The sequence below is a fragment of the Seriola lalandi genome, unplaced genomic scaffold, assembly GCF_002814215.2.
Source record: "Seriola lalandi dorsalis isolate HSWRI2012SDOR001 ecotype SW California unplaced genomic scaffold, Sedor1 jcf7180002054258, whole genome shotgun sequence".
In the NCBI taxonomy this organism is placed as follows: domain Eukaryota; kingdom Metazoa; phylum Chordata; class Actinopteri; order Carangiformes; family Carangidae; genus Seriola; species Seriola lalandi.
Genome location: NW_019524811.1, coordinates 228,566 through 251,126, shown reverse-complemented (window position 1 = coordinate 251,126; position 22,561 = coordinate 228,566). Strand labels below are relative to the sequence as shown.

The 22,561-nt window shown below is 41.9% G+C and overlaps 1 protein-coding gene across 1 annotated transcript in view; it reads left to right on the top strand.

Annotated features, from left to right (window-relative positions):
* The first annotated feature begins 3,857 nt into the window (after nt 1-3,857).
* The window catches only part of dgkg (diacylglycerol kinase, gamma), a 103,593-nt gene continuing 84,889 nt past the window's right edge, over nt 3,858-22,561 (top strand). The window contains exons 1-2 of the mRNA XM_087173612.1: nt 3,858-4,258; nt 21,065-21,636. Coding sequence (XP_087029738.1) covers nt 21,570-21,636 — 67 coding nt within the window. The 5' untranslated portion in view covers nt 3,858-4,258; nt 21,065-21,569. The remainder of the gene's footprint in view (nt 4,259-21,064; nt 21,637-22,561) is intronic.

The window sequence follows — 22,561 nt, the reverse complement described above, 5'->3', positions numbered from 1 at the left end:
TCCAAAAATGGGCGAAGAGGGAAAAGCACATATGAAGGCGAGATTTCGGTGCATGCCGGTTTGCAGCAAGCGTGCACTCACCCACCTGTCACTCAAAGTGGCCACGCCCCCTCAATTATGCAGAACTTAAACCCTTAATGAAACAGGTGAGTTATATAATGATTCACCTGCTGTACAATTTGCCGTTTTTTGGACCAGGCTGTAAACATGTTTATTTCTGAAGTAAAGTTGAGCAACTGTCCAACTCTTCACCAGAAATAAACATGTTTACATGTTCTTCAGAAATTACTATGGGTGACGTCAGGGAGGCTTCATCCATCTTTATTTATAGTCTGTGATTTTAACGTGGGAGTCTGTGGGGATTGAATCACTCTGGGAGCCAGACTCTAGCGGCCATTCGAAGAGCCTCAGGAGGTCGCCACCTGGTGGAGACCAAACACAGAGCTAAAAGAGAGGAAATACTGCATTTACATTCATCAGGTGGACACAAACATGATAAGAAATGAATGATGATGTTGCTCCCCAACAGCTAGACGTATAAGTAGCTATGAACAAAAACATTGCACTTCTTACACTGGAAAAAAAAACATTGTCACAGATAATAATTCAAGCAGTAATTAGGTTACCCATCACAGCGTCTGTGGCAAGATCATTTTTTATATATTTTCTGGCATAAAACATAAAGTCCACGACAGGATCTTTTTAAGGAGAGTTGTAATTGAATTACTCCAAATGTGAAACATTAGCCAGATGAAAACAATCTGCTCTTGATCACAAAAGAGGCAACGTTGGGGCTATTTTTATCCTGTTTGTCTGCTTCTCAAATTAAGCTGAGGGCCATTTGTTTCTGTGGCAGCAGTTTAAGCTCCGTCTTTTCACTCGTTGCCGGCGGCTGATATTCAAGTTTCAATTAGCGGAATGTGACTTTATCCGCGGCCATGTGACCTTTGCCTTCGCCGTTGCATCATCATCGCTGACTTACAGCAGGCCCCCTTTTCTTTCCTCCCTCCTCTCGCCGCCTCGAAAAATCCACCGGCCAGGCGGTTGAAAGTTATCAGTGAATGTCAGACATTCTTTGGGAAGTGGTAGAAACTTGGAGCGAATCGTGTTTTTCTCCTCCAACACAATCACATTCCTCTGGGCTGCTTAGGAGAACCAAGGCAGCAGGAGAGCCAATTTCCCTTTTAGGATTAGTTCATGCCCTGTAGGTTTTTTAGCTTGTCCTTCCACAGAGTTCCCATCGTTTGGATTGTCCCCATCTTTGGGTCGTGGCTTTACAGTGCACGCTCAATGCTGCTTCTTGTCTTTTTTTCTTTCTTTTTTTTATATACCAATCCATCTCGCCTCTGCTTTGTTTGACTGCTGTTACAGAATTACAGACAAACGAGAAGCAGCAGAAATTATATTCACTGAATCTGACAAGAGGTCGGTGTAACTTCCAGGCGACAGGAAGATGGAAATATGAGAATGAGGGGAGGGGAAGGAGAGAGGGGAGAGAGACAGAGAGAGAGAGAGAGAGAGAGAGACGAGAAAAATAATGCGGGCTCCTCTTGTTTCTCTGGGGATCAGCCTCTTTTAGCTCACGTCTACAGCAGCAGGAAGCGATGCAGGATTCTGTGAAATGAGGCTTTCACCACCACATGTGAAAGAGAAAGAAGAAGAAAAAGAAAATTGGTTCATGTACAGTGTGTGTTTGGGTGTGTGTGTGCTTCTGTGTGTGTGTATTAGTGCTGTTAGAGGAGCTGTGAGAAAAGGGGAGGGAGGACAGATGGATGGACGCTACTGGCTTTATTCATCAATGACTTCACTACAGAAATAGCCAGCAGCACAACAACAGGCCGACACATTGCAGTGACACCTTTTAGAGTTGTGTGACACACTGTGCAGGATGTACTCTCATGTTTGTGTGTGTGGGTGTGAGGGGGAGAGAAAGAGAAACAGACAGAGACATCATGTAATAGTAAAGGAGGAAACAACACAAAGAAAGACATGAAATATAAAAAGTAAAGTAAAATAAAGTTAATGTTGATTTTTTTTCTCTTGGCCCGAGAGAAAGTTCAATTCTTGTTTGATTTATTTACTTTATAGATACTAAAGCGTTTTTATCTTTTGTTCCATTACTCCCTGGATTATTATCCGCACTTTTATAACATGCATCACAAATATTATGATTAATTAAAGACATGGTAATAAAGCAAATCTGAATAAAAAATATAAAAAAAATAGACCTGCAAGAAGATGTAAAGGGGTTAAACCCACAATGACTCAAGGCAACCAGGAGGGTGAGGCCATCTCTGGATAAACAGCTGCTGTAATACACTCGATCATTTTATTAGGTACACCTGTACAGTCCAATACAGTCTGCCATAATGTCGCCTTTTATGATGCTTTATAATGTCACTGAGATGGTCATTTGATTATATGCTTCAACACTGAGCTCATAGTTAAAGGTTGTAGAAGAAGCTTCTCTCTGTAATAAACATATATTTGAATTGTGTGTAAATGTAAATGAATTTACACATCGCCAAATAATGGCAACTAAATCTGAATATTAAAAACCCCCTAAATGTATAACATACGAATGAACAGTTGTATTGGACTGCAGTAGCTTTTACAGCTGTAGCTAAAAAAAAAATTGTGTGTGTGTGTGTGTGTGTGTGTGTGTGTGTGTGTGTGTGTGTGTGTGTGTTTGCATGCTCGGGGCAAACTGAGACCCGGACCCTTTAGTGGCCACTGCCAGGACCTGCTCCAGCGTCGGACTCTGAGACTATTCTCTGTGGTCTTCTTCTCAATGGAAAACACATTCCTCTAGAAAAATGTCCAGCATGAAAAATGTTGGGAACTGAGCTTGAATTATATCCAGCGTTTCTCAGATATAATTTCTTTATTCCTAGCATGTACATCACTGATTGACATCATAAAGAATTATTTTATTTTGACATTCGGTGCAAGAAAAAATATATAACTTGGAGCTCGTCTCTTACTTCTCCGCTCAGAAAATAAAAATGTTGTTTACCCCAAAAATGGCGCCTGATATGACGCCCTGTCGGCAGAAAGATATAGTTCATCTGGGCCTTCTGAGACCATACTCTGAAATAAATCAGTTTGATGATGTGATAACGTGATGGCTAAGGTTTGGTTGGGTTCATGCACTTGGTTCGGTTTCGGGGAAAACATCTCGGTTTGAGTGAAGACGACTACAGAGCGCTGCAGGAATGAGTCGTAAAACCCCGGAAATGAGTTAGCGTTATAGCACTTCCTGTTCCCTCGTCCCGAAGCCACAAATATCTCCTCACCAGTCCACCTTTACATCTTCGTTGCGCTTTTGGAAACGGCAGTCTCCGTCCATCCCGACCTCGTGCAAACCTTCGCTCCCGTTGTAATTCCTACGGCCACTAGAGGGCTTTGTCACTTGAACGTAAATTGTTTTTTTGGGGGGAATTTTGATGAAATGACTGATGCTGCTGTTCCTCTTCGGGGGACGGTGCACTTGTTTGAAATGCTTCTTCTTCTTATTTAATTGTGCAGCACCCGTTCATGTATTTTTATGTCTTGACAGCCGCTTTTTAAAAGTAAAATTTTTGGAGGGAAAAAAAGCAAACAACTATTCTCAGTCACAGTTTTGAAGTTTGAAGCATTCTCTTCACAAATAAAGATGAATATTAATTTATTTTTCCTGTTCGTTGATTTGTTTTTGACTGTAGCAAAAAAAAAAACAACAACAAAACAGACGCAGAAGGTGAAATGAAGAAGGAAAAGACGACCTGTTTGCAGCTGTTGATCAGTGAGTCAGAAAGAGGGAAGAGAGCGAGAGAGGAAACTGAACACAGGGGGAAGCAGAGAGAGAGAGAGAGAGAGAGAGAGAGAGAGAGGGAGCGTTAACCATGCGCACATGAGAATCAGAGAGACGGAGAGAGAGAGAGCAGAGAGAGAGAGGGAGAGAGGGAGGGCAGCCGAGGGAGAAAAAAGCTTAATTAATTCAGGGTGGATGGGAGGGATGTTGCTGCTGTCCCTGCCGAGGCTCCAGAGCCTCTGCTGTCGTGCTGCATGTAGCCGAGTGATTGTTTGAGTGGAGAGGACGACTCTGACTCGGCTGCTGCTGCTGCTGCTGCTGCTGCTGCTGCTGCTGGGAACCAGACACCGGTCCACACCAGCCACGACTCCACTGACTGACTGGCTGTTTTGACTGGCTGGCTCTTCACTGAACGACTAAACAGGGATGTTACATGGACTATAGTGGGAGCAGCAATGGCCAGAGGTAGGGGAGACTTTCTCTGTGATTACTCCTCCTGTCCCCCCTTCTCCCATTTCTGTCTCGCTCTTTCTCTTCCATGTCGACGATCATCATGTTTTTCTTTTCTTGTTTGTCTTTCAGCCTTGTCTCTATTCCTTTTCCTTTTTCAGGACATTCTCAGCACTTTAATATTTTTTGTTTTGACACATTTCCCTCCTTGTTTCTTGCACAGTTCCTTTTTCTTTTTCTGGCCCAATTTATATTTTCGCTTCATGTGTCATAACCTTTCTTCTATTCAAGTTTTTTAGTGTTTGAATTTACTACCTCTGACCCAGCGACGCTGGCGAGGCTTCTCTGTGAGGTTTTGTCATAAATGGCATCACAACTTGTCCTGTAGTTAAGGAGGTTTGAACAGGACTGGATGTCATGTGTGTGTTCGGGAGGAGGTGGAATTAAAAGCCAAATGTCTCAGACTCATGATGCGTCCAGAACCAGCTGGACACAGAACAACTGACCACAGCATTAGATCAATACTGGAGTTAGATCAGCTGGTATCTGGAGACACATTGAAAAACAGAATTAACGGGATGTTTCACTCATGTGGTGACCTTTATCCGAGAGTTTCAAGCCAAGGACACAGTGATGGACTCAACCAGGATATATCAAATTAACAAGCAGCTGAGCTAAAATGTGTATCTATAATTCAGATTAATTTTATCCTGTACTGAGGAGGAGGAGAGGCGACTATTAAACTATAATTCTGTCACTTTAATAATTAAATCTGTAATTAAACAGAATTGGTTACTGAGTATATGTTGCACATCTTCATGTCGCTCCCTTTTAATCCCAGGCTGCCTCCTTGAGAGCGGCGCTTCAGCACGAGACGGCTGACTTCTCGTGATTAATCTCCAGTCGGCACGCCTAATTACATCTCATCAAGCAATCACCAAATGCGATGGTTATTTATTCCTTGACAGCATCCTCTTGGTCGCTGATAAAACATTAGGGATTCGTCTGCGAGAGCGCGGCACGGGGGGGGGGGGGGGGGGGGGGGGGGGGGGCGCCGAGAGACTCAGGAGAGGAGAGGATCAACAGAGAAAATGAGAGAGAGACAGTCTGAACAGGGAGGAGGAAGACGGAGTGTGAGGATGGAGAGAGAAGGGAAGAGGATCATTTAGCAGAGCTCTGACATGCAGCTCATGTCGTCAGTCCCCGGGAAAGCACCTGTGTGTGTGTGTGTGTGTGTGTGTGTGTGTGTGTGTGTGTGTGTGTGTGTGTGTGTGTGTACGTCTTTGTGACAGCGCCATGTGTATTCGTACTGTCTTAGTCATGTTGAAATCATGTTAACAGTCTCGGCGAGGGGCCAGCTGGTGGAGGGCCAGTGGCGGTCTGTGAAGACGGCTCCTGATAATGATCCGTTCGCCATCAGACAGCAATTTATCACATGGATTAAGAGGTGAACGTTCGCCTGTCTGAACGTGGATCTGTGTGATTAGGACGAGAGCATGCACAGACCCACTCAAATTGATTCCTTTAATTTCCGTAGTGGCCTGAATAGACGATGACCCTGATTATAAGATCACCACCCCCTCCTTTTGAAACACCAGATTTTTTACACAGTTACACAAAACAAGGTTAGACGTATTTAACATTTTAAAGACCTCTGTAAAAGTAAATAATAGAGGTGTGTTGTACATGAATCTTTAACGCAGAGTCCTCCAGCTGAACCGACCGCTCTGACTCATTATTGTCGCTGACTGAATCAGTAGCTTTTAGCGGCGCAGCTCCCCCCACAGGTACCTGAAGGTGTGATTGTCAGCTCAGCCGTGATACACAGTGTTTTCTTACCAGGGTAAAAACCATTACAATAACGCACAGAATGCCCCAAAAAAACAACATAAAAAAACAAAAGGCTGAAAGAACCACGGACACGATGAGGTGATAACTTCACTGCAGATGGATGATTTGAAATCAACTGAACGTGAGAGGCTTGTTTAAGTTAAACCTGTAATAACAACACGGAGGCATCATCACCTTTTAAGCTGATATAGTTTCAGAGTGACATAATAGTTCATTTGCAGTCATGTTTACAGTCACCTGATGACTCTCAGTCCAGTGTTCCCTCTCTCTCTTTTAGCTCTGTGTTTGGTCTCCACCAGCTCCTGAGGGAAATCTCTGGCTCATCAGCTGCTAAATGCTCCACTGTGTTCACCAGCTGCTCTCTGACTGAGTCTGTCTGCTGTTTGCTGCTGATCCGGTCATGGACAGTGGATTTTCAGTTTTCTCTGAAAACAGCTGCAGCTGGGAAAAAAAACAAAACAACTACGAGCAAAGATTGAACCAGAACAGTGAAGTTGTACTGACACTAAACAATGAGCTGAAACTCACTATAAAGCTCTGCAGAGCTCTGGGGAGCTGCAGATCCAGGTGAGGTTCATCACTACGAGCGACCTCCTTCACCTCCTCACATCGTCTTTGTAGAAACTAAATTACAGCCGCTTTTAAAAGTAACGAAAACGTACAAAATGATCTGAATCAGCAAAGTGGTCTTAACTTTCTTCGTTGAAATCAAGTGCTTAAGAAGGAACATGACAAATTATTGCCTCCTGGCCTAATTCTATTTTTACCATGTAAAACAGAATCAGCATTAACCTCTGAGTTCCAGTGAATGATGATTTATCTAGCTTCTGTTTTTCTCATGCGTCACTGTCTCACACTCAGCAGTCACTGTAGGAACCATGGGAAGAGGAAGACTTTTATTATTTATCTTCAGTTTTTATTTATTTTAGGACGCGGTATCTTGTAACATTGATTTTCTTAACAATATACAGTTTTTCTAACTCACTCCATGACGTTCATTCCTGCAGTAAAGACTTAACGAGACACTTTCCCCTTGTTGGACATTGATTTACTCTGTGGCAGTAAAACATGTCGCTGACGTGATCTAGCAGAAAGCTCTGGTGGGTTAAACTGGGTTTACTGGAAAAAACTCTCGGGGCTGACGAACTCAATTCACTGAAATCCACTGGCCTTGCAACTTTTAGGCAGAAAACAACCCGTAATGCAACTCTATCTTAAAGCAGCAGGCTCAGTTTGGGCCAAGATGTTATATGAATAAAGGTCATTCAGTAGGTTTTGGACTGGAGTCTCGGACTGAATATATTCTGCTCACTGCAGTGCTGTTGTTTGGCTCATAATAACAGGCCTGCAGTGACATTATACTGTATGATGTGCCTTCAGTGGACTGTTAAGTCTGAGTCAGACCATTTGTGCTGGCTTTATTGGTTGGACCTTCACCAGTGCAGCATGAGCTCGCCGTTAAAGGAGCAATTTGTGAGTTTTGCTATTGCTACATAGCTAACGTTAGCATTAACAGCTGTTCACTTACCAGTGTTGAAGAAGGGCTGCGAGTTCTGCATCAAACTTAATTCCTTTACTAACCAAGAGGAGTCTCCTCTTGTTTTGCTTCTATTTCCATAACTTCTTTTCTTCTACTGAAGTTAGCATGCTAACCAGTTAGCTCCGTCCTGTCATTTTCCGATACAGAGTCACTGTAGCGTCCAGTCTGCCCTGTAGATGTAGCGCTGCTCAGAGGACGTGTCATAACCTCTTTTCTTGTAAATGCAACGGTGGCTGGAGCTCTTGGCAAGACTGGTGAGTAAACAGCTGTTAATGCTAACGTTAGCCATGTAGCAATAGCAAATGTTACAAATAGCTCTTGAATTTCAAGATAAAAACCGTTTTTGAGGAAATTCTGGTCCTGTATTCATGGGATCATAATGAAAGTGAAGAAAATCCTTAATCCTATTTAATCCTATTTCTTTAAGTAAAGCAGTTTTTGACCCACCTGGGAGTTAGCAAGAACTGTCATGGCCGCAGCTGTTTCACAATAAAAGCCCTTCAGTGGTGGAAGTGGAAAGATTCACTTGTGAAGCAGGGACACAAATTGTTAGGTCACGGTTTGTTTGAGACGATTAAAGGTCCAATGACCGTTCAACCATGTTTAAAGTTAACATCATTCGAAGGTCGAGTAGGAAGCCTTCTTGTTTGGCCTCCTGTGTGCTGCATCCCACATCCTCCCTGCTCTCTCCTCAAGACTTTATCTATATCTTTTAGGTCTTGACACAGAGAATTGTAGTTTCCTGATGTTGCCCTCGTCTGTGCACAATAAATGACACAAGCAAAGACGAGAAACTCAAATCTCGTCTCCAAAATCTCTGCACATGATCTGTCTGCCAACACGTGTGGAGGGGGTGGGAGTGTCTGATTGACTGTATTGGAAAGTCAAATCATATGAGACATCTCCCCGTCTCGTTCCACCTTCAGAAAAAGGGGGATTTCAGACACTGTCCGATAATGTAACAAGCACAAAACAAGAGCAGGATGACTGAGCTGTTTTGGAGTTTGCTACCTGTCGTATTGTCGCCTGATTGGTGGGAGATGACTCACTGGAGACAGATAAACTATATATCTTGTCATTTATGACTAAGAGACCATCTATGGCAGCTGAAATGTGCTAGAAATAAAGGCGGTTGCTGCTTTCAACATATTTATTTTATGTATTTACTCTTGTTTTGCTCAAAAACATAACATGACCAAATTCAGCGCCAGCAATCCACAAGATATTTAATCAAATCCAAATGGTACAACAACAGAAACAGAAAATACACTGTTTATGTGATGCAGTGTGGAAAAGGGATTTTTTTCCCCCCTAAAGCTAAAGTCACTCAAAAATATGTTTTGCTTCTTGTTACTTGGATGTTTGACCTTCACCGCGTAGAATGATGCATGTGCAGCGTTTAACAATAGACGTCTGTTCTCATGATTATATGACAGCACGACCACAATTGTGGTCAAACACGCAACGTGCACAAGCGTGTGACGTGCAAACTGAAACCTGCGATGCAGTGACACCGAGAATTTAAAAAAAGTAGGACACGTCCGGTATCCAGCAATTAAACTTTTGAAATGTAAGCATTTGCATATTCATAGATTCTGAGGGAGAAAGAGTAGATAGTTTTTCTTTTTTCTTTTTGTGGAAAGAACATGTTATTATCCAAATGTCAGGAGGTGGATTTTTAAGGTTAACATGTCACTCAAGGGCAGCAGTTCCTTATGTGTCTCCAGTAGAATTTAAACTGTGCCACTTCAGAATAAAAGTCTCTGGGAAGAGGTTGTTTACCTTTTCACCCTGTTGACACACATTCACGCTTCCTATTCACGACTCAGGCCAGAGGAAGAGCATGTGAATCTATTCTTTCTAATTGGTTGGCATTTCCCTTTAAATACAGTGCAATCAGTTGTTGTGGTGTAGCTTGGCCTTTTCATCCCCCCTCTGCGTTTTTAGACACAATCCCCCAGTTGCCATGACACCCAGGCCTTCCATAAATACTCCTGGTATTTGTGAGGCTACATCCCCCAGTAGGTTAGAGAACAGAAAGCCAGGGCCCTATGTGAGCCTCGCCTGCAGCAGAGCTAATCGCAGATCAATCCACAGCGCTCTCAGATAGTCCGAGCGCCGGCTGCAGAGGCTCTGCTCAGCGTTACCGCCGATCACAGCTCATTCACGCACATTTCACTTCTGTTTCTCCCTTCGCATAACCTTGACAATGCACACCTGCTGTAGGCAAATAACTGTGTGGCAGAACTTCAGTAGATGACTAACGATGGCGAGAAAGATGTGACGTTAATCATTCTGCTGTAAGCTGCGAAAACAGAGATGAAAACTGAGATGATTCATTCTCTCGAGATGGAAAGAACTATTGCAGAGAAGATCGAATATAAAAACAAACAAAAAAAAGAGGGACCAAGTGGAAACAGTGAGTTGTGATAACGGGGTTGAGAGGTGACGATAGACCGGGAGAAGAAGCAGGGATAGCGTGTGTGTGTGTGTGTGTGTGTGTGTGTGTGTGTGTGAGTGTGTGTGTGTGTGTGAGAGAGAGAGATTTTCTGTACGGTATGTGTGTGTCTTGTCAAGTCTTGACAAGGGATCAGCAGCCGGCCTTTTATGGGTAAAGATGAAGCTCAGGCTACAAGCCCCTAAGGTTAAACATGCCCCCATGCAGTTCACTCTCTGAAACAATATTAGCCTCTAAATTTGTCTTGAACTTTGTCTTGGGCCTGTGCACCCACCCCCCACCCCCCTTTTAATCTCCCCCCACTGAAAACCTCATGCAGAGGGAAACTGTAAAACATCAAAAAGTCCGAATCCACTTCAGCAGGAACAAACACTGTCTGAGGAGCGTTTGGTTTTGGGACTAAATTATTCTCTCTGAGCAATAGCTCTTAATTTGGACGAGCCATTTCCTGTAATTCCCTCCGCTGGCCCAGGAGAGGGTGTGTACAGCCACCAACACTTATTTGTCCGTAAGAAGTTTTATTACTCCATGATGAAAAATAAAATTAAACCCTTTTGCAGCAAAGAAGCATAAAAAACAGTAAAACTACAATAAATCACAGAGATAATACATGATATTTAGAGTGAGCTTTGAAAAGCCTCCATCAGCAGAACTTTACAACATTACAAATCGACCTCCTTTTCTTCTTATAATGCTTCTTATTTTCTCGAGTATCTGACAAGTCTTGTAAGCAAAGTCACAGAGACTCAGATTTACCCTTCGTGTGCTGTATATCCCCACTGTGAACAGACCTTTATTCTGAAGCCTTGATATATTGTGTGGCAGTGAGATACCGCTGGTTTACGTAAGAGTTTTGCTCTTGAACGTCTAATTTTGCTATTTATTGCTCTGTAGCTGCTGACGTCTCGCCACTCCCCCTACGGCGGCGATTCGTTCACAGATGCAGCTCGTCAACCAATCGTGTTCTAACCTCAGCTGTTTATATATATATATATGTATATATATATATTGTCTGATTTACCACTGTTTCCTATGCTGATGATGGCTTATAGCTGTTGGTTGTCTGGCTCCTTTACCGTGCACCCAGAGCAGTATCCTACTCAGGATTTGGAGTTGTGCACGCTGCCACCGTTTTTCTCAACATTACAAATCACAGCCGATGATTTATATGACATTTGGTGACGTTCAGACACAACCGCTGTGACGATATCTGCCCTGGTCTTGTTCATGTTGCCCAGTCTGCCCCTCTGTCCCTGTCCACCACGCTCTCACGTCCTCGGGCTGCGTCATTTATATGAAACTTTCATGAACCGTCTTTCTTCCGCCGTCCACTTCCTCTTCATTTCCCTACACGCTTTGCCGCATTCATGTTGCGCTCTTGCCATCCTTTGACCTGTTTTCTTCCAGTTACCTGTCCCTGTGCTCGCCTCTCTGCATGTAGGAAGTCTTACCATCATCATGTCCATTAACATCACTGCGCTGCCCCTGCCTGCCTGTGTGTGTTTGGGTCCTCTTCTCTGTCGCCCCCGCACATGGACCGTGACAAAAAAATCCACTTGGTTAGGTTCAACGAAAGCTCATGGCTTAGGTTAGAGCAAGTATTTGACCTTTGTTGTCATGGTTACAATAATAAACACTTGGTTAAGGTTAAAAATAAATAGCGGATGTAATTCTGGGGCTGAACCAGCTGATGCTGCCGTTCAGTCTCTAGATCCTCCGGGTCTGTGGTGGGCATCGTTCAACAGTGCAAAACATTCACACATCTGTCTTGTCCAGATGTTGAGTCCAAAACAACTGTACAGTAGTCGACTCCTCTGCTCCTGATGGAGTGAATTGGGTTCAAAAATGTTGTACTTTGTCCTATAATGTAATAAAATAGAAGTGTTAACAGGAGTTTTTCAGCAGGGTTGTGAGTCCTGCGGAGAAGAGAATTATTTAAGATTGGCCCAGTTCCAGTCACACACTTCAACTCACTAAGTCCATGAGAGCTCAGAGCTGTCCCACCGGGGGAACAGCAAGTGTCTGAGGGCTCTCTGACTCTTTGAGCTCTTTATTCACACAACGCTGAGGACGTCGCTCAGGAGGAGAACCGAGAATCTAAACTGTTAAAAGTCAAACTGAGATTTCACAAACAGTTCTGTTGTAAAAACAAAGAAACGGTGCGTTACTGACTTAATGTTTTACTCCTACTGACATGACACTCACTGCACGTGTGTCGCTGCATGTTTTAACGGCCTGTAACAAGATATTATCTGATAAAAAGGTTGTTTCAGATCAGGTTTTCACAGACTTGTCTGCATCTTATTAACACCACAGTGTTTCCCATAGATCTGAAATGTCCTTGTGGGTACGGGTCTTTGACGTAGTGACTTGGTGTGACAAACACGTATGAACATTACCACAATATTTCTATTTAATTTAAAATTATCTAAAAGTTTTCGTTTGTCAGATCAGTGTATGATTAACATTTTGGAACGTTAGATAGAAAAATACAAAATAGAAAATCTGAATATTTTCATTCAGGCCTGGGGTTGTTGAGAGGGCGGGGTTTAGGTTTAACTTGCATCTGATTGGCCGGTGAATTGAGTTCTTTTTTTCTAATTCTCCTTTTTTTCCCCTATTATATAGAAAACGTCACATTACACAGACCTCTGATGTTTACTTTGCCGTTCAACAGTCTGCTCTGAATGGTTTCCTCTCATTGTGATTGTGTTAATCATATCACTTAAAGCTCTTTTCACTATTGTTCAAGTACTGTGAGCGTTTCTTAAAGCGTCCCGAACCATTACCAAGAGCCTAATGGTTCATTACAGGCGCTAATTTACCTGAACAAAGTGGAGGAAACCTGCCACGGGACTCGGGTGATTGAAGTGATTCAAGTGCTTCACTAAAGACTTGGCCTTGTTTCGGTCTCAAGGGTGAAAGAATGAAAACCTCAGCCCACACACTCGAGCTGTTTGATTTACTTATTTTACAGAAAGCTCATCACAGTGATGATGGTGGCTGAAAACAAACACACACACACACACACACACACACACACACACACACACACACACGGGTCACGGGAACATGCAAATCCACCTCAAGGCAGGCAGGAGCTACTGCAGGTCTGCGGTGCTTTTATAGTCAGGAGCCACACGATCAGTAATCCAAAGGTCAGGATTCTGCATGTGTGAACAGGCATGCAGCATAATAACAGGCCTATTAATAATAATAATAATAATATGGTATTAAAGCCGATCACTGTGCTAAGACAATGATAGGAACGTTACTGTTGTCGCCACCGAACCACATCGTCTGCTTGTTGGTTATCTCAGTCTGATTAAACGCTTAAAAGATCAGATCCAAGGCAAAAGCTGGAGAATCCAAATGGAGAGCTGGTTAGCAACGGGAAGAATTAAAAGTAAAGAAAGTCAAGAGACGGACAGTGAATGGAAAAGTGATCTCTCCTCCCTGTTTTCTTTGGGAGTCGGCCGCATATTTGTTGCAAACTGGGGCTTGAATTTTCGGTTTCCCGAGTTGTTCAATGAGCCACCGACCCAGTTATAGCGGTGACGTCTATATTTAGCAAGTGCTTGGATCATGAAGATTATCTCGGTGCTGTAAATGACTGATGTTTGACACAGAAAAGCTGCTGTCGGTATCCATTTAATCATATGGTCGCACAGTCCCATGGCTTCCTGCAGCAGACAGTTAAAACCCTTTGCCGGAGAGACAGTGTGAGTGTGTGTGGAGAGAGAGAGAGAGAGAGAGAGAGAGCTTCGTTTCTGCTATCAGAGCTTCTACACACTCTTCCTGTAGAGAGGGCCTGCTTAGCCCACAGCATCCTGCCCAACTCTCTACAGGGGAATGTCAGTTAGAGGCATCCTGTATGGCATTTGGCTTCCAGCTGCATACTGAAGTGTGCTGCCAACTTTAAGATGGACTCTTCTGACTGACTCTGGATCAGCCCTCTGCGTTTGTCCTCCTGCAGGCTGCCATCCATTTTTTTTTTTTTTTTTTTTCTTCCACGGCGAACTAATTATGTCAGAGCTCGTGTTTCTGTTTACCTTCCCTCCTCTTCAGTGTTATCACTGTAATCATCATCAGTATCCTAATTTGGCAGTGTTGCTCTCTCCGCGTGCTTTATGTCTCTGAACACCTCTGGGTGGTGAATGTGCAGACTGGAGCGCTTGCGTTGGACTGGACTGGACTGAATGGTTTTAGTTTAATTTTGTCGATATATTTCTTATTTTCAGACTGTGTTTTTTTCGGAGATTGTCCTCAGCAGAAAAACAACAGTTTTTGTCACGTGGAACATCGAGACTGTCCACCTGTAAAAGTCGCCAGTGCAGCAGGTTTTTAGGGCCCATAGTTACGTTTTGTTGCTAGGCGGGAGCGAAGGGACCATGACCATGCACACTTAATCACCTTGTTATTGTTGTAACCATGACAACAAGGATCGTCTGATGTTGAGCAAGCACTTTTTTAACTTTTCCTTAACCTAACCAAACCATGACCGTTACTATAGTAACCACAGCGACGAAAGTAGATACGCTGCTGTCGGTACAGTCCGTGTGTTTATTATTGTAACCATGACAACCAAGGGTCGCTGTCTCAGGAGACATTCCTACGGGTGTTATCAGAGGGTTAGAACAAAGGGCGTGTGTGATTGTTCAGGTTGGAGGCGTTGTCGGGAACTTACGTCACTTGTTCCAGTGGCTAAAACAACCTGTTTATTTTTACTTGACATAGATGTCTTGTGGTTTTCGACTGACTTGAGTAAATTCTGACTGTGGTCTGAGTGACTTTGTCGACTTTGTTCTTCCACAATAGCTGGTTTTTGACCACTAAAGGGCAAAGGTGAATAAAACATTGCCGTAGGTTGATACGGTGAACATGTTAGCAGCTGCTTATTTACACATCCGGCAGTTATGGGGCAACATTATCATTCATTTGGAGTCATGCTATCCGCGTGGATAATCTAAATCTAGTATTCCCTGTCTGTTAGCTCTGTTCTCTTTAGCTGCTAAATGCTCCACTATGCAGGTAATGTAAAGTGGGTTATTAGAGCTGTAGCTCTGACAACAGATGTCTGCTGTGGCCAAAAGTGCTAGGTTATGATGCTACGTGGTGAAAGTGACCCACATCCAGAACAATCACACGACCCACTGGACACTGAAGGTTGTTGCATCAGTTCAATACGACATTAATAATATATTTTAAAACAAATCAAACTCACTCAAAAGGTAAAAAGCATCACTAACCCCAAATGACACATTAACTGCCTGCAGGGTTTAGATTTCAAGTAGATGTTTCTAATAGAATACAATACAATAGAAGACACACCGACACTCATCATTGATCATTCCAGTGTTTTATCAGTTGACTGCCCTTTTTCATTACAATGTCTTGTCATTTTTTGCAACAAGAAAAAAAATAAAACATTGCATCGGGTTTCCAAAGTTGCCACTGAAACAGATGGAGTGCTGTAATGAACATAATGTGCTGCGGAGGTGTAAATAACCCCTCTCTTTCTCTCCGTCTCTTTCCTCTGAACACCGAGGGGCTCTGAATCACTGGCACTTGTTAAAACGGCAGCACTGAGGCAGCAGATTCGAAGGAGCCTCCTGCAGCTGACTGTTCCTTTGGTCTCGGCTCTATTTCCATTCACTTTATTATTGAGAATGAGTTAAAAGCTGGAGAGACACCATGAAGGAATACTTTGATATTTTGGGAAATATCCTGCGTGTAAAGATTGATACCCCTCTCATGTATAAGTGTGTTTTTATCCACACTTTTTAAAATATGCACATAAAAAAATCCTGAGTGGAAACGCCAACACTTGAAATATCACTAAAGGGTTTTCACACTCGGCTGAGGAGGAAAAGTTGGTGGGATGATTAAAGTAAATGTGAGGAAACAGACTTAGTGAATAAATCATGACGTACATTTTCACTAAAGAGATGAAAACATCTGATACGTGTGACATGATGAGGAGATTAAAATGTTCTTCAAATTAAACATTGAGAATTAAACGCAAATTTAATATTTCCATCCGGTTTTCTACATTTTTTCCACCGTTAGCGGTTTGACTGTCAATTTTTAATTGCTTTATTTCATTGCACCTTCTTCCTCTGCCGTGGTTTAACGGCTCCCAACTGGAGAATTACCACCACCAGTCGTATGTCTCTGGCCAGCACAATGTCCCCTCTCTTTTAGCTCTGGTTTTGGTTTCCACCGGCTCCTGAGGGAAATATCTAAATGCTCCACTATGTTCACCAGCTGCTCTCTAACTGTATGAGTCTGCTGTTTGCTGTTGAGCAGGTAGTAGACCGTGACTTTTTACAGCTGTGTCTCTGAAATTACAATTCTTTTTCTTTTTCTTTCTTTATTATTATTGGTTGAGGTGGATGGTACGAAACACACGACTTTCACACCGGAGACCCTTCACAGTCGGTCTGTGGTTTAGGCAGCGAAAAGCACTTTGGTAACGGTTTGAGTAAGATTGTGTTTTTCCTTAAAAGTAAACACAATTTGTCTGAACACTGTGTCACTGTGAACTTTTTTCTGTTTTAAACCAGACCAGGATCTTTTCCTAACCTTAACCAAGTGCTGCGAGAGTCTAAACATAACTATAAAACAGTCTAATAATGCTGGAGTCACTAAACGTGGATATTGTTGATATATATTATTGATTTTTTAAAATATTTTGGCTGAAATCAAATATGTTGTCTGAGAAAATTTTTACTGATATGTTCAGCATTAGTAAAATATAAATTAACATCATCATCACGTTAATAGAAGATGTTATCTCTTCACAATTACATCGCCTCGTTCAGTTGTGTGCAAACATAATTTGCTTTGAGCTCAGTGAGAAAGAACAAAAACACATTTTCCTGGACAGATAAATAATGAGCTGAAACTCGCTGTAAATATCTGTAAAGCTCAGCAGAGCCGCACATCCAGGTGATAATCCTCCGTCTGCCTCTGTCGTTTGATCCACTGTCACTGGGAAATATCGGTTATAGCTCATTTAAAAAAACTGATTATAAATCCATATGGTTTGTGGTGGCAAACTCAAAACACATGCAGAGCAACGATGCTTATAATGTATCTGCATCTGTTCACAGTTACTGTGGCGATGTCTCTTTCCCTCCATCTCTCTATCTCTGTCATGGTGCTTTACCCCAGTGACGTCATAGTTGCCGAGCAACCTCATGAGCAAAACAGAATCCCTCTCCGCTCGGAGGGGAGGCCCCGTACGCTTGATTGGCATGTGCTTCTCTCTGTGTCATGCTCTTTGCAGTACGTACTGTACATACAGATCTCCCCTTTGTTCCCTTTGAGTGAGTAACATCAGTGCACGTGCAGCCCATTAGCACAGGCCACCGGCTGAGGGACACGGAGGATATGAAGGGGTAAAACATCTGCTTCACTTTTCAAGCTGGGTTGATGGTGTAAAGGGAGACAATAGGGGGTTAAAGGATTGTGATGTTCTTTACTTTTCTTACCGTCAACAAATCCCATGAATCTCCTGCAGGAACAAGCAGTGCCTCTGTAGCCAAAGCCTGACATAGTGTTTTCCTCTATGCCATAGAGTTGATTTATTCCTCTGGGCATTTGGAGACTACCACTGTTAAACTAAAAACTAACACTTCTAGGATCTTTTATAGGCTTTGCAATAGATGTCACTTTTTTTATTTGAAGCAACAAATTCATTCATCCATTCATTCATTTGGAAGGTCTTTATCAGCTTGACCTAATGCATGTCCTATTGATGCATCAGTAAACAAAGCTAATAAATAAGAATTAACGCAGTGCTGATTGGATAATCACAACGCTGAGAGGCATCTGAGAGCCGTTGTGTGGAAGTGCTTTGGATCTCTTTCCATAAGCTTGTTAAAAGTTTATTTTCTGTAGCCTGTACAGTTTTAAGAGATATTAGTGATTTTATGCAAAAAAAAAAAAAAAACCTTGTTAACTACAAGAGATATAAACAAGCTGTTTGCAAGATAACATGTCCTGTCATGCTTGACATTTCATTATGGAACCATGTTTTGGTGACGCCAGTCTGGTAGGCCTGTCCATACAGTTTCACCGTCTGTTCTGTGCAAACAGTTTCCATTGAACCTGGCCACAGTCAAATCATGAAACTGAACTTTGGATGAAATGGCGTTAACAACCTTTTTCTTATTGTGCTGGTTTCCTCCTCCAGCATTAAAGATAAGCTGTGTTTGATCCACCTGTGTCTTTTTTTGAATTATTTTTTATCTATGGCAAAAAGTCCAAAGACACAAACATTATAAATATTCACAAAAGTGCATTTGTTATAACCAAATCCAACTGTCTCATGTAAAGCTGGAATCACAATGTTTTTATGTTAATCTGAGCTGTGAAGGAATAAATTAAACCTGTTTTTTGACCGTATTTCTTTCAGCAGAGAGCCGTTTCTAAAAATAAGCTGTTGTTGTTCCCTTGGTGAATTGGAGTTAGTCACCCATGCTTTCATCTTTTCTTTCTTAGAACTTCGTGTTCTCTGGCATCAGTCAAAAGCCTCATCTCCAGTTTACGCTGATGCACGAGCAAAGGTTTCTCACCGGAGCCAAAATAGATCATATCCCTCGGTGTTTTTTTTTAGTTTTTAGTTTTTTTTTTACATCTTTACAATGAAGACGTGTTAGTTTCAGAAGTGACTAAAACTAGTTTCAGGATATCAATGTTAGCTGGTCCCATCCGTCTTTCTCAACAACCACAACAACAACAACAACAGACAGACAGAAAAGCATCATTGATCATGGCTCTATTTTATTTAAGTGAAGCCAGAGCAACTGACAAAGCAAACTGGAGAGCAATAACTAATCCTGTGGTCAGTAACATCTGTGCCAAACACCTGCCTTGAAAAAGACCTACTGCCATTAATTCATGACAAAAAAAAAAAAGATGGGACATTTTGAGCAAATGCAAGCACATAAGATCTTTTTTGGGGAATTATTATATGCAAATAATAACAAAACTGTATTCTTCTATTCTATGCTCAAATATTTTATTTGTATGCTTGTTATTATGCACATTAATAACATCTCTAACTCGTCTGCTATTTACTCATTCACCCTCTCCTAACATCCCCGTGTTCGTGTTCTCCTTCTCTCTGACACAGTGACAGTAATGTTTTTGAACGGCACTGATGATGAGTAGTTTTGGTTTTATTTGTCCAAGGTCTCCGAAAATCCCCAGCTGAGAAATAGTTGTATCAGTGTCACTTCGGTTTCACTTCACATTTGTCTCCCTTGTTGTTTCACCTGGACACTTGTTCTTACTGTTTTTCACTGTTTCACTGAGCACCACACACAAATGTACCGATTGTGTTGTTTCAGGTTAGTCTCAGGTAAATCCTTTTGGTTACAGCATGTCTAAATTGTAACGTAAAAAAACCCACTGGTCTCTTTGAGTCTACCGGCAGGGTTCAAATTATGGAGGTGGGGGGTGGAAGGGGCCTTACCCCCTTGATTAAGACTTTGACCCCCCCCCCAGAGAGGTAAAAACAACAGTTTGGGGTTGACATTTTTATATATCATATAGCCTTCTTACCCGTAATTGTAAATATTACAATATATTTCCCATATTCATGTCTGTAAGAGTCGTGTGATACGATTTCAGACACCCCTAAAGTGGACTGTACCATTTCTTAAAGTTAACGTTAGCGTAACATCTAGCACTTCTTATTCCCAATCAGAGGGTCCGGTCCTCAACTCTCCGCCCCGTGTGTCGAGCAAATTGAGACACTGTTGATAAATGTAAGTAGCAGTAGCTAACTGTCTAGCTTATTTAATACACGTTACCTGCTAACCTGCAGAGTTTTTTTTAATTAAACTGTGTCAGGTATCTACGGATAAACAATTATGTTAGCTAGCTAAGGTTTGCCTTAAGTTACGGTTTAGCTAACTGATGCTAGCTAGCTGATTTCGCGCCCATTAATTTCCAATGTTAGCTTGTCATTTCACTGGTGCTAATTCATGGGCAGTGAGACAGTGGAGGATTATTTGTTGTAGAGATACGTTTTAACATCAATTTAGAGTTTATTATTTCAGTGTAATAGTCTTTTGTGGCTGTGGTGGTTTAGTAAATGTTTTACCTTTTTCATAATTAGCTTGTATACTAGACACCACCTTTGTTTTCACTCAGGAATTCTGGAGTTTTACCTGGTTGAGTAATTTAACAATATTAAAATCTATGTGTTGATATTTGTTTGAGGTACTTTTACTTGATTGGAGTATTTCGATTATATGCTATTTTATTCTTCCTATCCACTACATTTCAGAGGGAAATATTGTACTTTCTACTCCACTACATGTATTTTACAGCTTTAGTTAAACTTAAACTTCAACACAATATACTGTTCAGACTGTATAAGTTGCCCTCCCACACCACACTGAAGATAGCAAAAGAATTAAAATTTCACATATTATAATGTAGTTTCCACTTACTCTGATATGTGTTGTTTCAGTTTCTGTCACCTGTAGAAATGAAATGCGTTTTGACACAAAGAGAGAATAACAATATAAATATATTGGACTGAGCTACAAACATTAAACAACAATGCCAGTGTCCTGTATGGCAGTCTAAGCAGTGATTCCCTCAGCTGGTTTTCCTTGTTCCTCTGTCTTCACATGCTCCATCACCCTTCATCACTTTTCATCACTCCTCACCTCCATTTCTGCTGTAAATCTCTTTATGCTCATACTTCACTGTCATATTGAATTCTCCTCTCCCTCCTCCCTCTTCCTACACAACCACCCCCACCTTTTTATCTCTTAAATAACTTTAAGATGTCACAGATTATTCAGTCATGGCTGCTGATGTAAAGCTTTTTATATTATTTATATTTTATACACAGTTCAGATGACGTGTTGCTGATCACTGTCATTTATATTTTGCTGTTTTCTCTCCCCTCCTCTCCTCGTGTTTGCTCCTCTCTCTTCCTCTCCAGGTCAGCGAAGGTATTTTTTGCTGCAGTTCTGCTAAGAAACCTCGTGTCATCTTCAAGTCATGAGGAGAAGTCAGTTACTGTGACAGACAGTCGCCTTTGTGGACATACAACTGACCTGGCATCATCCTCACTGCCACTCTGGGAGCTGCACCACATTTAACTGCTCCCATATCTACTAACAGACTAAAATACATTTATTTTTGTAGCCTTTTGTTTTTGTATTTTGACAAATTGAATATTTGGAGCACCTCAGCAATATCCAGGGTGTAACAGCATCAGCTCCAGCCAGTTTTCTCTACTCATGTGGCCTCAGTTATTTCAACTCTACACCTCCGGGGTGTTTGCAAGGTGCTCGTTGTAAAGAGGCAGAGATGACATCCCAAAACCTCTTCACCTCAGTTTTATTTCACAACTTGACCGAAGGATAACCATCAACCCCCCTTAGCAGCACTCGTGGACTGACACACTCCCAGAGCACAGAGCCCCGCCCCTGGCTTCAGGCAGTATGGGAGACGGGAGCTGGGTATGTCTGAGCCCAGCTGAGTTTGCCCAGCTGCAACAGTACAGCGAGTGTGAGTACACACGTGTCTGAGTCTCCAGATTTGTTTTAGTTTTGTGGGGGGGGTTGCTGTGGATGATGAGTTTCTGTGTGCATCTGGGTGTCTGCATGCTTACACTGTGTGTGTGTGTGTGTGTGTGTGTGTGCGCATATGATGGTGCTCAAAAGCTTTGTTTGCAAAACCAAATGATGTGGTATTCATGCTATAGTACACTAAAGACTTTATGCAACTCAGTTTCAAATTCGTGCGTCCATAAATTTTAACCCTCTGGAATCCAGGTTCATCTGTTTTAGTTCTTACCCACTTTTTTATACCTTCATTTCTGAACTATCCTTACCCAACATGCATCTTATCAAGCTTCAAGTCTGACTTATCACTATGTCAATTTATCAAAATGTGAAGCTTCCAGGAACCAAAACAAGAAATAAAACACGGAGATACATAAGCAAATTTGCAGCTGCGTAGTGATAATAATCATGTTATTATCACAGAACGGTTGCACAAAATATCGTTTCACTATTTATACACACACACACACACACACACACACAGAAACAGAAACATGTAAGAAATAAATCTATGATGTTAATTTACATTTAAAGTGATTTTTATCCCAGCTCAATTTTGTGCCATTTTCATTATAAGTCTCTATGATGCTGTAAATCACTGAAAATATCAATAATTCAAATTCCTAAATCAGAAGAAAATGTTAACGGTCTGCAGACCTGAATGAGATATTGCGTGAAAGCCCCGCATCAGCACATTCAGCTGGTTTTCTCAGCTTGTCTCACATGATTTATAAATATATAAAATTATGTCACTATAAATAAAACATGTTCAGTGTATTTACTAATGACTAGACAGACTCCAGAGGGTTAAGAAGGTATGCCATCCCAAAAGCAACAAATGTCCCCAATACGATATTTGAAGCACTGTT